This window comes from Oncorhynchus mykiss, chromosome 9, assembly GCF_013265735.2.
Source record: "Oncorhynchus mykiss isolate Arlee chromosome 9, USDA_OmykA_1.1, whole genome shotgun sequence".
Lineage (NCBI taxonomy): Eukaryota > Metazoa > Chordata > Actinopteri > Salmoniformes > Salmonidae > Oncorhynchus > Oncorhynchus mykiss.
Window position 1 is genome coordinate 24,104,036 of NC_048573.1, and position 14,485 is coordinate 24,118,520.

At 42.1% G+C, this 14,485-nt stretch overlaps 1 protein-coding gene across 2 annotated transcripts in view; it reads right to left on the reverse strand.

Moving 5' to 3' along the window:
- The window catches only part of focad (focadhesin), a 63,459-nt gene that overhangs the window by 16,615 nt on the left and 32,359 nt on the right, over positions 1-14,485 (reverse strand). For both annotated transcript variants that reach the window (XM_021615174.2, XM_021615173.2), the window contains exons 14-23: positions 13,242-13,369; positions 12,673-12,799; positions 10,019-10,153; positions 9,805-9,855; positions 9,629-9,712; positions 9,030-9,174; positions 7,985-8,173; positions 7,508-7,629; positions 3,215-3,307; positions 2,956-3,044 (exon numbers count right to left, since the gene is read on the reverse strand). In XM_021615174.2, coding sequence (XP_021470849.2) covers positions 2,956-3,044; positions 3,215-3,307; positions 7,508-7,629; positions 7,985-8,173; positions 9,030-9,174; positions 9,629-9,712; positions 9,805-9,855; positions 10,019-10,153; positions 12,673-12,799; positions 13,242-13,369 — 1,163 coding nt within the window. The remainder of the gene's footprint in view (positions 1-2,955; positions 3,045-3,214; positions 3,308-7,507; positions 7,630-7,984; positions 8,174-9,029; positions 9,175-9,628; positions 9,713-9,804; positions 9,856-10,018; positions 10,154-12,672; positions 12,800-13,241; positions 13,370-14,485) is intronic.

Consider the following 14,485-nt stretch of genomic DNA (forward strand, 5'->3'; position numbering starts at 1 on the left):
ACTCAAATTGTTTCAGTTTTTCACAATTCCTGACATTTAATCCAAGTAAAAATTCCATGTTTTAGGTCAGTTAGGATCACCACTTTATTTTAAGAATGTGAAATGTCAGGATAATAGTAGAGAGAATGATTTATTTCAGCTTTTATTTCTTTCAGCACATTCCCAGTGGGTCACAAGTCAGAATACACTCAATTAGTATTTGGTAACATTGCCTTTAAAATTGTTTAACTTGGGTCACACGTTTCAGGTAGCCTCTACACGCTTCCCACAATAATTTGGGTGAATTATGGCCCATTCCTCCTGACAGAGCTGGTGTAACTGAGTCAGGTTTGTAGGCCTCCTTGCTCGCACACGCCTTTTCAGTTCTGCCCACAAATGTTCTATGGGATTGAGGTCAGGGCTTTGTGATGGCCCCTCCAATACCTTTACTTTGTTGTCCTTAAGCCATTTCGCCACAACTTTGGAGGTATGCTTGGTGTCATTGTCCATTTGGAAGACCCATTTGCGACCAAGCTTTAACTTCCTGACTGATGTCTTGAGATGTTGCTTCAATAAATCCACATAATTTTCCTTCCTCGGGAAGCCATCTATTTTGTGAAGTGCACCAGTCCCTCCTGCAGCAAAGCACCCCACAACATGATGCTGCCACCCCCGTGCTTCACAGTTGGGATGGTGTTCTTCGGCTTGCAAGCCTCCCCCTTTCCCTCCAAACATAACAATGGTCATTATGGCCAAACAGTTCTATTTTTGTTTCATCAGACCAAAGGACATTTCTCCAAAAAGCACGATCTTTGTCCCCATGTGCAGTTGAAAACCGTAGTCTGGCTTTTCTAGGGCGGTTTTGGAGCAGTGGCTTCTTCCTGGCTGAGCAGCCTTTCAGGTTAGGTCGATATAGGACTCGTTTTACTGTGGATATAGATACTTTTGCACCTGTTTCCTCCAGCATCTTCACAAGGTCCTTTGCTGTTGTTCTGAGATTGATCTGCACTTTTCGCAACAAAGTACGTTCATCTCAACGAGACAGAACGCATCTCCTTCCTGAGCGGTATGACAGCTGCGTGGTCCCATGGTGTTTATACTTGCGTACAATTGTTTGTACAGATGAACGTGGTACCTTATGGCGTTTGGAAATTGCTCCCAACGATGAACCAGACTTGTGGAGGTCTACAATTTTTTTTCTCAGAGGTCTTGGCTGATTTCTTTTGATTTTCCCATGATGTCAAGCAAAGAGGCACTGAGTTTGAATGTAGGCCTTGAAATTCATCCACAGGTACACCTCCAACTGACTCAAATGATGTCAATAAGCCTATCAGAAGCTTCTAAAGCCATGACATAATTTTCTGGAATTTTCCACAATCAAAGGCACAGTCAACTTAGTGTATGTAAACTTCTGACCCACTGGAATTGTGATACAGTGAATTATAAGTGAAATAATCTGTCTGTAAACAATTGTTGGAAAAATGACTTGTGTCATGCACAAAGTTGATGTCCTAACCCACTTGGCAAAACTATAGTATGTTAACAAGAAATTTGTGGAGTGGCTGAAAAACAATTTTTAAATGACTCCAACCTAAGTGTATGTAAACCTCTGACTTCAACTGTATTTGGCCTGCAATTTCTGAGGCTGGTAACTCGAATGAACTTATCCTCTGCAGCATAGGTAACTCTGGGTCTTCCATTCCTGTGGCGGTCCTCATGAGACCCAGTTTCATCATAGCGCATGATGTTTTTTGCAACTGTGCTTGAATTAACTTTCAAAGCTGTTGAAATGTACCAGATTGATTGACCTTCATGTCTTAAAGTAATGATGGACTGTCATTTCTCTTTGCTTATTTGAGCTGTTCTTGGTCTTTTACCAAATACTTGGTCTTTACCAAATAGGGCCATCTTCTGTGTACCAGCCCTACCTTGTCACAACACAACTGATTGGCTCAAATGCATTAAGAAGGAAAGAAATTCTACAAATTAACATTTAAGAAGGCACACCTTAATGCATTCCAGGTGACTACCTCATGAAGGACTGGTATAGTGATCTCTGTTGAGGTGATGGATGGACCAGTTGTTTTAATCCACCTTAGTATGCCAGTATGCCTGGAATCTTCAGTTAACCTTTTGGAAGAATCTGCAGTGCACATTTCCCTCACATCACTGTCAGCCATTAATAGAAGAAAAGTGGTCCTATTTGGCGCTGTTGGTAGAGCACGGCGCTTGAAAAGTCAGGATTGTGGGTTTCGATTCCCACTGGGGCAAACCATACAAAATATGTATGTGTGTATGACTATTAGTCCCTTTGGATAGTGTATGCTAAAGTGCATATATATATATTTTTTTTTAAATAATTAGATACCAGAATATTGTGACGAGGAGAGGAAACTATTTTAGACTATTGATATGTAGCCCATATTCCTGGCAGATTAGCCTTCAAATGATCCCCTCATTTGAGAAGAGAGCTGTTTTAGGAAGTTAATACATCTAATTAGTAGTTTCTGTCACTGAGATACACTGGAATTACATTACAAGACTGGCATCCAAATTAGATAGTTAGATTCATGCGAAGCTATACAAAAACTATTAACACTATTGTCAATCTTGTAATGTAATTCCAGTGTAAGTCAGTGACAGAAACTAACTAGATTTATTCAGGAATGTTGCCTAATTCTGCATCTCTTACCCAATGGTAAAGGGCAGAGTAATCTGTGTTAAGAGCTGAGATGTTTTTGATTATAGGGAGAGGAGTCAAAATGACAGGGCTTTATGGTGGATGCCACAGAGGAAGTAATTCAGAAAATGACCATCTCCGCAAAGCTCAACTATGTCCTGTTGTTCCATAGTCTTAAAAAATGTCATACTGTCGGCTACAGGGACCAATGGAATGTGCTTTGTTATAAAATGAGCTGGATTATGGTGGAATAGAACAGCATGTTTAAAGACAGGTGTGTGTGTGTGTGTTCTCACCAGAGCCAGGCACAGTGCTGTTTGTACTGCAGCTCCTCTGGACTTTCCTTGCCTTGCTTCTGCTGCATCTCCAGCTCTGCCCGACGGCCCTAATGACCACAGCAACCATGACCACACAGCAACCACATACACCATACCGGTACAGCAACCATGGTCGCAAATCAACCGCATTCATACGGCAACCATGACCATAAATTGACCAGGAAACTCAATGGAGATAAACAGAAAGACATGCTGTATTCATACGGCACGCACACACCTGTAGGACGGCATGGTACGCTCTGCTCATGAACCCTCGCCAGGCCTGGGGTAGTAGGAGGGCCCGATGCCACTCTGATGGCTGAATGTTCACCTGACCACAGAGAAGAGAAACACTGAGTATTTATGCACATTCATACGTGCACACTACCGTTCAAAAGTTTAGGGTACTTAGAAATGTCCTTGTTCAATTAAAATAACATCACATCGATCGGAAACACAGTGTAGACATTGTTAATGTTGTAAATGACTATTGTAGCTGGAAATGGCTGATTTATTTTATGGAATATCTACATAGGTGTACAGAGGCTCATTATCAGCAACCATCACTCCTGTGTTCCAATGGCACGTTGGTTTAGATCATCCAAGTTTATCATTTTAAAAAGGCTAATTGATCATTAGAAAACCCTTTTGCAATTATGTTAGCACAGCTGAAATATGTTGTTCTGATTAAAGAAGCAATAAAACTGGGCTTCTTTACACTAGTTGAGTATCTGGAAAATAAGCATTTTTGGGTTCGATTACAGGCTCAAAATGGCCAGAAACAAAGACCTTTCTTCTGAAACTCTTCAGTCTATTCTTGTTCTGAGAAATGAAGGCTATTCCATGCGAGAAATTGCCAAGAAACTGAAGATCTCGTACAACGCTGTGCACTACTCCCTTCACAGAACAGCGCAAACTGTCTCTAACCAGAATAGAAAGAGGAGTGGGAGGCCCTGGTGGACAACTGAGCAAGAGGACAAGTACATCAGTGTCTAGTTTGAGAAACAGATGCCTCACAAGTCATCAACTGGCAGCTTCATTAAATAGTACCCGCAAAACACCAGTCTCAACATCAACAATGAAGATGCGACTCTGGGATGCTCGCCTTCTAGGCATTTTCAGTTTCTTGGCAATTTCTCGCATGAAATAGTTTCCAGCTACGATAGTAATTTACAACATTAACAATGTCTACCATGTATTTCAGACCAATTTAATGTTATTGTAATGGACAAAAAAAACATGTTTTTCTTTCAAATACAAGGACATTTCTAAGTGACCCTAAACTTTTGGACGGTAATGTATCTGTACAAATAAACAGAAAATGGTGACGTAGGTCATCCATCTTTAAACACGTTTATATAAAAAGAACTGTACATGTTTCCAAAGATCATCACACATCTTGGTGTGGAGTATTCATAGAAAGCATTTTTCCTGTCTAGTGTGAGTAAGCCTAAGTGTACACAAACATATCTAGCAACTCATAAACAAAACACTTGAGAGGGAAGGTTGATGAGTGGACTGCTAAAATAAACCGTTTGTGTAGTATGATGAGGATGCGTTAAACTGTCACTGGAGCGTACAACTAGGGCTGTCAGCCAGTGATTGTCAAGCAAACAACTGCTGGTCTCATGGTAATTGACCGTTAATTAACATAAACACATTTAGCATCTCCTGGCTTCCACACACAGCCTACAAGCCACTGATAAAGACCTTTGGAGCATCTACATTTTAAAACGTCTAATAAATCCATGTAATATAGCCTACACCAACACAATAAATCCATTATTTATTTTAGACAGATCTAAAGAAAACGATATGAAGAAAATGTAGTCTATTTCAGAAGAACAGAATAACATACTCTGAGTTGTCCTTATGTTGGGCCCTGATATGGCTACGCCATATGGCTGTGGGTTACACTAGTTCGTTTAGCAGACAAGATTTGCTTAGAATTCTGTGGCATTACTTTATATTGTGAAGAATGCAATCGAACTTAGCTGAATAAAACAGAAAGGACATTTTCTCCATGCGTTTATTCTGTGTTGAGCAGTTAACAAAGAAACAGGATCTCCGACTTTCTTCATTTATAGTTATTTATGCAACTTTAGTTGTGACACAAATGTTGGACCATACGTTTAGATTTTTAATACATTCTAAGGCTGCATGATGCAACTCTAATGATGATTTGCACAGGCTGTACACACTTCATCAGTCTCTCATTCACAATTTGACAAGCACTTGATAACGCCTCGAATTTCCCGGAATTCTAATTCCCTTCTCCTGGCTATGTGCTGAAGCACCTTGATAACGCCTCGAATTTCCCGGATTTCTAATTCCCTTCTCCCGGCTATGTGCCGAAGCACCTCTTACTCACATGGTGCTCAGTCACGTGATCGGGTCTTTCTCACAAGCTGAAAACAGACACATTGGGGATGCAAATTGCGCACATACTTTTCCAATTCCGAGGCACATATTGAAGATGTTGGAAGAACTGTCCACATTTACTTTCCGTCAGCCAACAAGATGAGTAGGTCTAACAGACAGCAAAAGCACTAGCCTATGTCAATCTACTATCCCCCATAGTACAAAAGTTGACCTATTCTATTCTGTGTGAGAAATAAATATTCCAAACATAGTCTGGGACAGATGTAGGATGCGATGGATCCCAGATTAATACAATCACTAGCATCAAAAAACATGTTTTAAGCAATGAGCTTGGCGCAACAGATGAGAACATTTAGCTTAAAATGTTGATAAACTATTAGGCTATTTCTTCACATTATAAGCGCAGCAATGCTATAAGTGCAAATGTTCCATTAGCAGGAAAACACCATTCTCAAAAGTGACCACAAATGTGATTATGCATGTAATGGTTTTATTATAAAGGTGCATTTTTAAGGTGAAAATGAACTTCCCAAACTTGAAACTCCCCCGCTGCATATGTAATGCCAGTTAGGCTTTACACCCGTTGTAAAGCAGATTAATGTGCTTCATTTTAAGAAGTTATTTGGCCACTTTAGTTGTGATACAAACCGCATCGAAACATATAGGCTAGGCTACATGAGGTGTGCGACTATGATTTGAAAAAGTCTCCCCAAAAAATAATGCGCTGTTTGCCTTAAGCTGTGATAATATATCATTCACAAGTGATGGGCTAAAATTGTCACCCATCACACCATTACTGATTTAATTTTGTCTTTACATGTACTAAATAATACATGTGTGAAATTTGCATTGATGGAGAATGGAGCATAATCATGCACCTGTCTCGAAACAGGGGCAGCGGAAAAACATACGTCATTTATGCACTTCAATAGTGAATGGAGGACACTTTTCACGTGGTTCATTTTCATGCCTGCCAGGTAGGATATACTCCTCTCGTAAAGAGAGACAATGTGCTTAAAATAAGAAAGTTGAGAGATAAATATAGTAGGCCTAGCCTATGGAAAGCTGATAGATTCCTGCTCTTTTTAACAGAAGCCATCACTCTGTTTTCTATTGCAATTGCATAGCCTATAGAAATGTTGCGCAACATGAGCACATGGGCTCTCATGAAGTGTTTGATTAGATTTTCATTGACATCTGCATTGATGTCAGAGTGATCAGAGGGACAATAGAGTGCTGAGTACCAGGCATTTAGCAAGTTTGGTAGGCTACTAATGACCAGCAGCAGCAGCAGAGCTTGGAGAAGACTAATTACTGTGACTAAGTGGTCACGTGGAATTTGACTGCTGTCATGACTCATGACCGCCGGTGTGGCGGTAATACGGTCACCGTAACAGCTGTCAGTTTGAAACATGGCTGTTGGATGAGACACAGTGGCCACAAGATAAAAAAGACAAAAGTATAAATGTGTAAATGTTCAGGTTACTTTTCTCAAGTCAACCAGCCAGTGGTGATGACGGACGGAGAGAAAGAAAGAGCGAGAGAAGACAATGAGAAACAGAAAAGGTAAGGACAACAGAAAAAGAAGAGAATGTGAGTAGATAGAGAGAACATGAACCAAAGAAAGATATAGGGGAGAATTAGAAAGGCATCTACAGACAGACAGACAGACAGACACAGAGAGAGAGAGAGAGAGAGAGAGAGAGAGAGAGAGAGAGAGAGAAGACATCCCCTTGCCCCTACCAACTCAACGCAATTCAAATGAACAAACCCCCTGTTGTTTAACAAGATATAAACCTCAGTAAGTTTAACATTTCATTTGGGAGGTATTTAAGTCTCAAAATCAGAAATACATGCATGTGGAACATAATTAGGCACGCTTCTCCATTCTTTTCTATGAAATTGCACAATCTCCAAACATATCGCAGTGTGTGTCGGGATAGCACTTTGGTCTGAAGCCGGCAGCTTTGCTGGCTCGTCCGAAGTTGCTATCTGAGGGTCTAATTAACCCCTACACCCTCAATAAATTTCACTCCCTCAGCTTTGGGACACTTGTGCAAATGGCAGAGGTGCACGTGAATGCACAAATGGAGGGCCGAGGGGAACGGGGTGATTTGGGATTCAGCCAGAGAGAGATAGGGGAGGTCACCTCGTGAATGAGAGTGGCTAACATCTGCTGGTAGCTCCGCCCCCTGCTGAGGAGGAAGCGGTTGATTGGTCGTCCATCTCGGTCGGTCTGGACGGGCAAGTCAAAGGAGAGAAGGAGGCCAGCTGTAAAACACAAACATTATATCACATAAAACTTAAATTTGCGGAAAACCTAGCTAACCTGGTCCTAGTCAAATAAATTATAAATATTCATTTGAGAAATGTAACCTTTATTTTCTTGAACAGTAGACTAAATGCATAGTAACTCATGCAGTCAAGAATGATTCATTTTGCATACCTTTAACTGACTAGCCAATTCCTGATTTTATTAATGTATCCTTATATTTCAATACAGGGGATGTCAACAATTTAGCAGACTTATTAAGGCCTTAAATAAAGTAATTTAAGATTTTTTTTAAGGACCAGCGGACTCCCTGTTATTGAATTTTTCTTATTGATGGTGTGTGTTGGTACCTACCTGCCAGGCCAGGTTTGAGACCAGGCTGTTTGCTCTTCTCATAGGTTTTCAGCATGAAGCCTGGGATCCCTGCCACCGTTTTCCCCTGGTCTGACCGGAGGCTCCCCCTTTTCAGGGCAGAGTGGTACACCCCACGGGGCATCTGACTCATCTCCTGCCTCACCAGTGAAGTCAGGAAGAGCTCAAATGCTGAACAGAGGGGGGTGGTGAGAGAAAGAGAAAGAAATTGGAAAAGAGGCGATAGTGGCATATTTGAATTCTGTTGTTGAAGTCTGCAATGGAACAAAATAGAAGTCTCAAAAGTGCAAACCGCACCCATCCGGCACTCAGGAAGGCTAAATGAAACACTATTTGAAATAAAAACAAATACTATTTGAATTTGGGCAAACATACTGTATATAATGGATGCCATGATGGATGTCCCCAACCCGTGTAAGAGCAGAGAAGAGTATTCACAGTTTCACACACAATGGGAGACTATGGTATAAACACACAGTTTATTTTTACGAGGCAGAGAAGGAAAAGAGTGGCCCGGGGCGTCTGGGAACAAAGCACGTCGACAAAAGGACATTGAGTGTCGGTTTACTTTTCAGAATTCCTCATCGTTTAATATAATTGACACGCTTCATTAAATTACATTGGAGCTGGAAACTGGAGTGGGGTAGAGTTTGGTCGAAAGAGGCTGTCGAGGGATTGGGGCAGAATTTCTGATTTATTCGAGTCAACTGCTCTGTGGTGCTGCGTTTCAGCATGTAGAGACAGTCCTCGGGAGGTATTGCTGAATAGTTTCACACAAAACAATTTAAACGCTGCATTAAATCGAATACACTATTAAATCAACATCCGAAAACATTTAGTCCCATCCTCAAAAGTTGGCACGGTGCTCAGTACTGCTGTGAATCTAAAGAGTTGTAGTGAGAGAGAGCGAGCACGTGTGTGTTGTGAGTATATGTGTCTAACAGTACAGTAGTTATAAAAAGGACAGAAAAGGAAAGAACCAAGGTAGTTAGAGATGTGGGGTATATTAGATATGAGCAGCTTCTACCTGGCAGGACTGAGAGGGATGTGAGACCTAGGAGCTTCACATAGGATGGACCTGGAATGGATAAATCTTCCTCCTCCTCCTCCTCCTCTTTCTCCTTTACCTGTTCCTCCTCCACACTTTCAGGAAGTTTTGCGACTGGCCTGGCCTACCAGGAAGACAAACCAGCATACCAAAGACATGATTGGCTGACTGATTGCATTACACAACAATGATAAACAACAATTTGATTATTTATGAGTATAATGGATTAAAATCAGATTAAGATAACTTTTTATCGATTGCAGATAAAGGTCCATACAAATTTTGACTTCTGCTTTCAACCCAACCCCAACAAAACATATACAGGTTTTTGGAGAGGTGCGGGGGGCTACCACACTGGGTGCCCGGGGAGCGGTTGCTGTGGCGGGTTAAGTGTCTTGCTCAAGGGCACAACGGCAGACAATGTCATCTAGGATTCAAACAGGCAACCCTACCGTTGCTGGCCTGCCTCTCTTACCGCTAGGCTACCTGCCGCTCCAGGGATGAATTACTATTACATAACGTTGCTAGGTGGTTGTAGGAACATTGGGAGAGCGTCGTCTATCCAGTGGTACTCTCACCTGCTCGGGGAGGTGAAGGAGCGTGTGCGCTGCCTCTGAGAACTCTGACAGAGCCTTGTATCCACAACTGGCCACCTCAGGTTCCTGGAACACACAAACCCATCAAAACAAAAACATGCACAGAGATCTGGGAAAAGCTAGTCTGGGAAGCAGACTTCTCTGATTTCTCCACCAACCTTGTTGAGAGCGTAGCCCCAGAGAAAGCTGACAATCTGCTCTTTGAGTTTCTGAAGGAGAACAAGCCAGAGTTAAGGGCGAAAAGGCCTCAAATCACATCAAAATGAAATGCTGCACAAAAACAACAAAAAACGTGTTAAAATTGCCATTGTTAAAATATGGGCCCCAGGTGTGTTATGCATAGTCCACAGATTTGGAGGACAGGTGGTGTACCTCGTACTCCTCTGTCTTGACAGTGAGCTGTGGCAGCAGAGCCAGGAGCTCTGCTATGGCCTTGACCACCAGAGGTCTAGAGTCACAGCTCAGCTTAGGGCCCAAGGCTGTCCATGTGGAGCCCACATCCACCACCTGGAAAAACATCATCAACGTTTACCACCTGAAGACAACGTTATCTTAGGGGGTTTATTGAATTGTGCTTATTGTAACAAGCACATACCAAGTAAGGCAGTATTCATATTCAGTGTTCGGACATCTTAGGAAAATTTAGTGGCAGTGCGTGTGTGTGTGCATGCGTGTGTGTGTGTGTGTGTGCATGCGTGTGTGTCTGTGTGTGTGTCAGGGTTTCCGTTAGGCAAATGTGGCGCCGGACAACGCGACGGGAATATCTTCATTTACCAGCCATTTGAGAAATTTATCGGACAGATATGCTTTAGGGCGTTCACTCACTGTGTTCAGAATCTTAACAAAACATGCAACTCCTGTAATGAAGCAGGCAATAAAACATCCTTTTCAAACAGTTGCCAAAATGCAATTCACAGGAAAAATGGGGAAAATAAACACTTAATCAGCACTTGCACTTGACCCCCGTAACACCACCAGCGAAACCCCCTTTCTAGCTCTGAATCTGACAGCTACGTTGAGGAAAAAATGTCCTTTCTACGCCTGTGATATGTGGTTGTCCCACCTAGCTATTTTAGAGATGAATGCACTAACTGTAAGTCGCTCTGGATAAGAGCGTCAGCTAAATGACAAATGTAATCAGCACACCTGATGCGAGAGGTATATGACAGATCTCCATTAGAAAATGAGAAAGAGGGTGAAAGAAAGTTGATCTGAAAACTAATAGAACAGGTATGAAATGGCATCTGAGGAAGTCCTTCATAGGCAGCTGTGTGGCAAAAGGCCTAGCTGATTATTGAGCTGCTGCGGTCAGTGAGAAGCATCTAAAGTGTGTGAAGAGAATGCGACTTGAGTATAATTTTAAACAATGAGACAGGAAGTGGGGTGTGTGGCAAAGATAACCTGTAGGTGTGTCTCGCTCTCCAAAATGTATGTGCTCAAATCTCCAGAATCCACTCCGCTGTCTCCCACCAATACTTGCGCATTCATTGTTCTATGTGAATTTATTTCCCTTTGACTGTTTGTTTTTAAGCAATTCCCCATTACATCTGTCACCAATAGTAAATGTACTGTTAATCCCCGTCATTTGGTTACATTCATTTATGTTAAACGCATTTATATTATTAGGCCTACAGTTATTTTTGCATTCTCATTCTCGGAGTGGAACTGTCATTTGTAGAGTTCACAACCTGCTACACTTGTGAGAAACAAGTTTGGGTTTTATTTTATAACTATCATTTATTTTTCCATTGTCTAATTGTTTGGAGTGCTCCATGTGAGCAATGAGCGTGGGTCTGGTCTCTCCTGTCTTGTTAATGATAAGGGAGCACGCCTGCCTCAGCACGCACACAACGGGCCTACCTTGTAGGAGTGCCCATTTGGGGATGTTTGCTTTCTGATTGTCTTAGTCACCACAACCACCACTAATAAATGACTGAGAAGCTCAACTTAAGTCAACAAAGTCGTTTTTTTTTTTACATCCATTGCGAATGATAGCCTAAGAGTTCCTCAAACAATCTACCCCTCGGTAATCACCAAGCCTCCATGTGAAAGAGCAACATATCATAATCGGATCATCCCATATATCCAGTGGAAACGTCATAAAATAGCCTACCTTTCTCTTGTGCAAAAACAGCTGTTTGTCCCGAGCTCACTGGGGGAAACTCTGAGAGCCCAGAATAGGCTAGTTGATACAATGTTGCAGGTTTGCTAGCTACAGCTTTGGGCAGAATCCAGTGAGGATTTGATAGAATTTTGCACTTCACTAGCAAAAGTCAAGACAGATAAGGGAGGCAGACGGGCAAAGTAGAGAGATGAATGTGATTGAAAGAACCAACATTTTATCAGTAGGCTATATTTTCTACTGTTTTTATTTGTCAGCTTTATCTATTTTGAATTGGTTGACAATGGAGGTTATAGGCCAACGGCTGCATTGGTCATCTCTGAGTTCCATGCGCTCATTTATGATATTTCGCAGCCAATGATTACGGTAATGTGTCCATATGGCAGAGGCTGGTGCTCTCGCATTAGTTGAATTTAGACTTTAATATTTGTATTATTTTAACTAAAGATGTGTATGATTTCCACATGACAACGATTTTGAGAAACAAAAACATTATTGAAATTAAACTGATCCACAAAAACACTTATATGAAAACCCTAACTGACAGGCAGATTGGTAGGATAAATTGTATGCTTCCCCAAACTTGAAACTCACGCGCCCCCTATAAGGTTATGAAATAATTGCCTCCATCTTTCCATGGTCGGACTTTCAAGAATGTGAAGACATGCCTCATAACATGAAGTAAAACATTCAGGTGTCAAACAACTAAGTATGTTTTCAAAATGCATACTGCCTCACGCTCACATTGTAAAGTGGTGGGTGACGCGTTGATAGCATGCTGGTTTTTCTCCTGGTCAATTTGTCAGACCACAATTTTTTTAATTTGCCGTTTAAAAAAAATATCCAGCCATTAAGGCAGCAATTACCGGCTAACAGAAACCCGGGCACGCATGTGTACTCTCACCTCGGTGCGGCAAAGCTCGTGTAGACCTTGCAGGGCCAAGGCAGCAGGGGCGGCCTGGTCTGGTCTGGAACACTGGGCCAGAGTGTGTGTGATGGCAGCCAGCATGTCCCCTCCGTGCTGGTAGGGCCTGGGACAGACGAGTCATTAAAACCTCTTTCTGGAAGCAAATTCAAAATCCTTACCGCCAAGGCACTTATGTAGGTCTGAAACTTTCAAAAGATTGAACAAGCGCATATCTAATATGGATCGAAGGGTGTAAGGTGCAGAAGAAGTGTGGAAGGGTAGAGGGCATAGGGCAGGGGTGGCCAACCCTCCTCCCGGAGTGCTACTGTGTGAGCAGGCTTTTGCGCCAGCCCTGCTCCAACACAACTTATTCAGCTAATCTAGGTCCCGATGAGCAGCTGGTCAGTTGAATCAGGTATGTTAGAGCAGGGACGGAGCAAAAGACTGCACAGCCAGTAGCTCCCCAGGAGGAGGGTTGGACACACTTGGTATAGAGAAAGCGAGGGGCTTAGGAAGAACCCTAAGAGGACAGACCGTATAAGTCTCAGGGGAGTGTTGGAGCCCACCTCTCTCTGCAAATGTCTCTGACACAGGCAGCCCTGGCTAGAATCTGTTCCCACTGGGCCTCCTTCCCGAGGAGCACAGACTTCTCGAACTGGGAGATCAGCCTCTGGAGGTCAGGGTACACACGGTCCTACAGCCAAGAGAGACAGAGACACTTAATCCGAAACCAAGACTGTCAATGTGTCAACTCCCGCCACCTGGGAAACAATGCATTGCAAATTAAACACCCTTCTGAAAGTGCAGTGTGGACAATCAGCTGGCATCATATATTGTATTGTTATTTGGATGTAAAAAAGTATTGTGTTTTCTTTGTGATCTGAAAAACAAGAAAACGTAATACAACTTTATATTGAATAGATATACACATCTACAGTGCCTTGCGAAAGTATTCGGCCCCCTTGAACTTTGCGACCTTTTGCCACATTTCAGGCTTCAAACATAAAGATATAAAACTGTATTTTTTTTGTGAAGAATCAACAACAAGTGGGACACAATCATGAAGTGGAACGACATTTATTGGATATTTCAAACTTTTTTAACAAATCAAAAACTGAAAAATTGGGCGTGCAAAAGTATTCAGCCCCCTTAAGTTAATACTTTGTAGCGCCACCTTTTATTACAGCTGTAAGTCGCTTGGGGTATGTCTCTATCAGTCTTGCACATCGAGAGACTGACATTTTTTCCCATTCCTCCTTGCAAAACAGCTCGAGCTCAGTGAGGTTGGATGGAGAGCATTTGTGAACAGCAGTTTTCAGTTCTTTCCACAGATTCTCGATTGGATTCAGGTCTGGACTTTGACTTGGCCATTCTAACACCTGGATATGTTTATTTTTGAACCATTCCATTGTAGATTTTGTTTTATGTTTTGGATCATTGTCTTGTTGGAAGACAAATCTCCGTCCCAGTCTCAGGTCTTTTGCAGGTCTTTCTCCATCGGGTTTTCTTCCAGAATGGTCCTGTATTTCGATCCATCCATCTTCCAATCAATTTTAACCATCTTCCCTGTCCCTGCTGAAGAAAAGCAGGCCCAAACCATGATGCTGCCACCACCATGTTTGACAGTGGGGATGGTGTGTTCAGGGTGATGAGCTGTGTTGCTTTTACGCCAAACATAATGTTTTGCATTGTTGCCAAAAAGTTAAATTTTGGTTTCATCTGACCAGAGCACTTTCTTCCACATGTTTGGTGTGTCTCCCAGGTGGCTTGTGGCAAACTTTAAACAACACTTTTTATGGATATCTTTAAG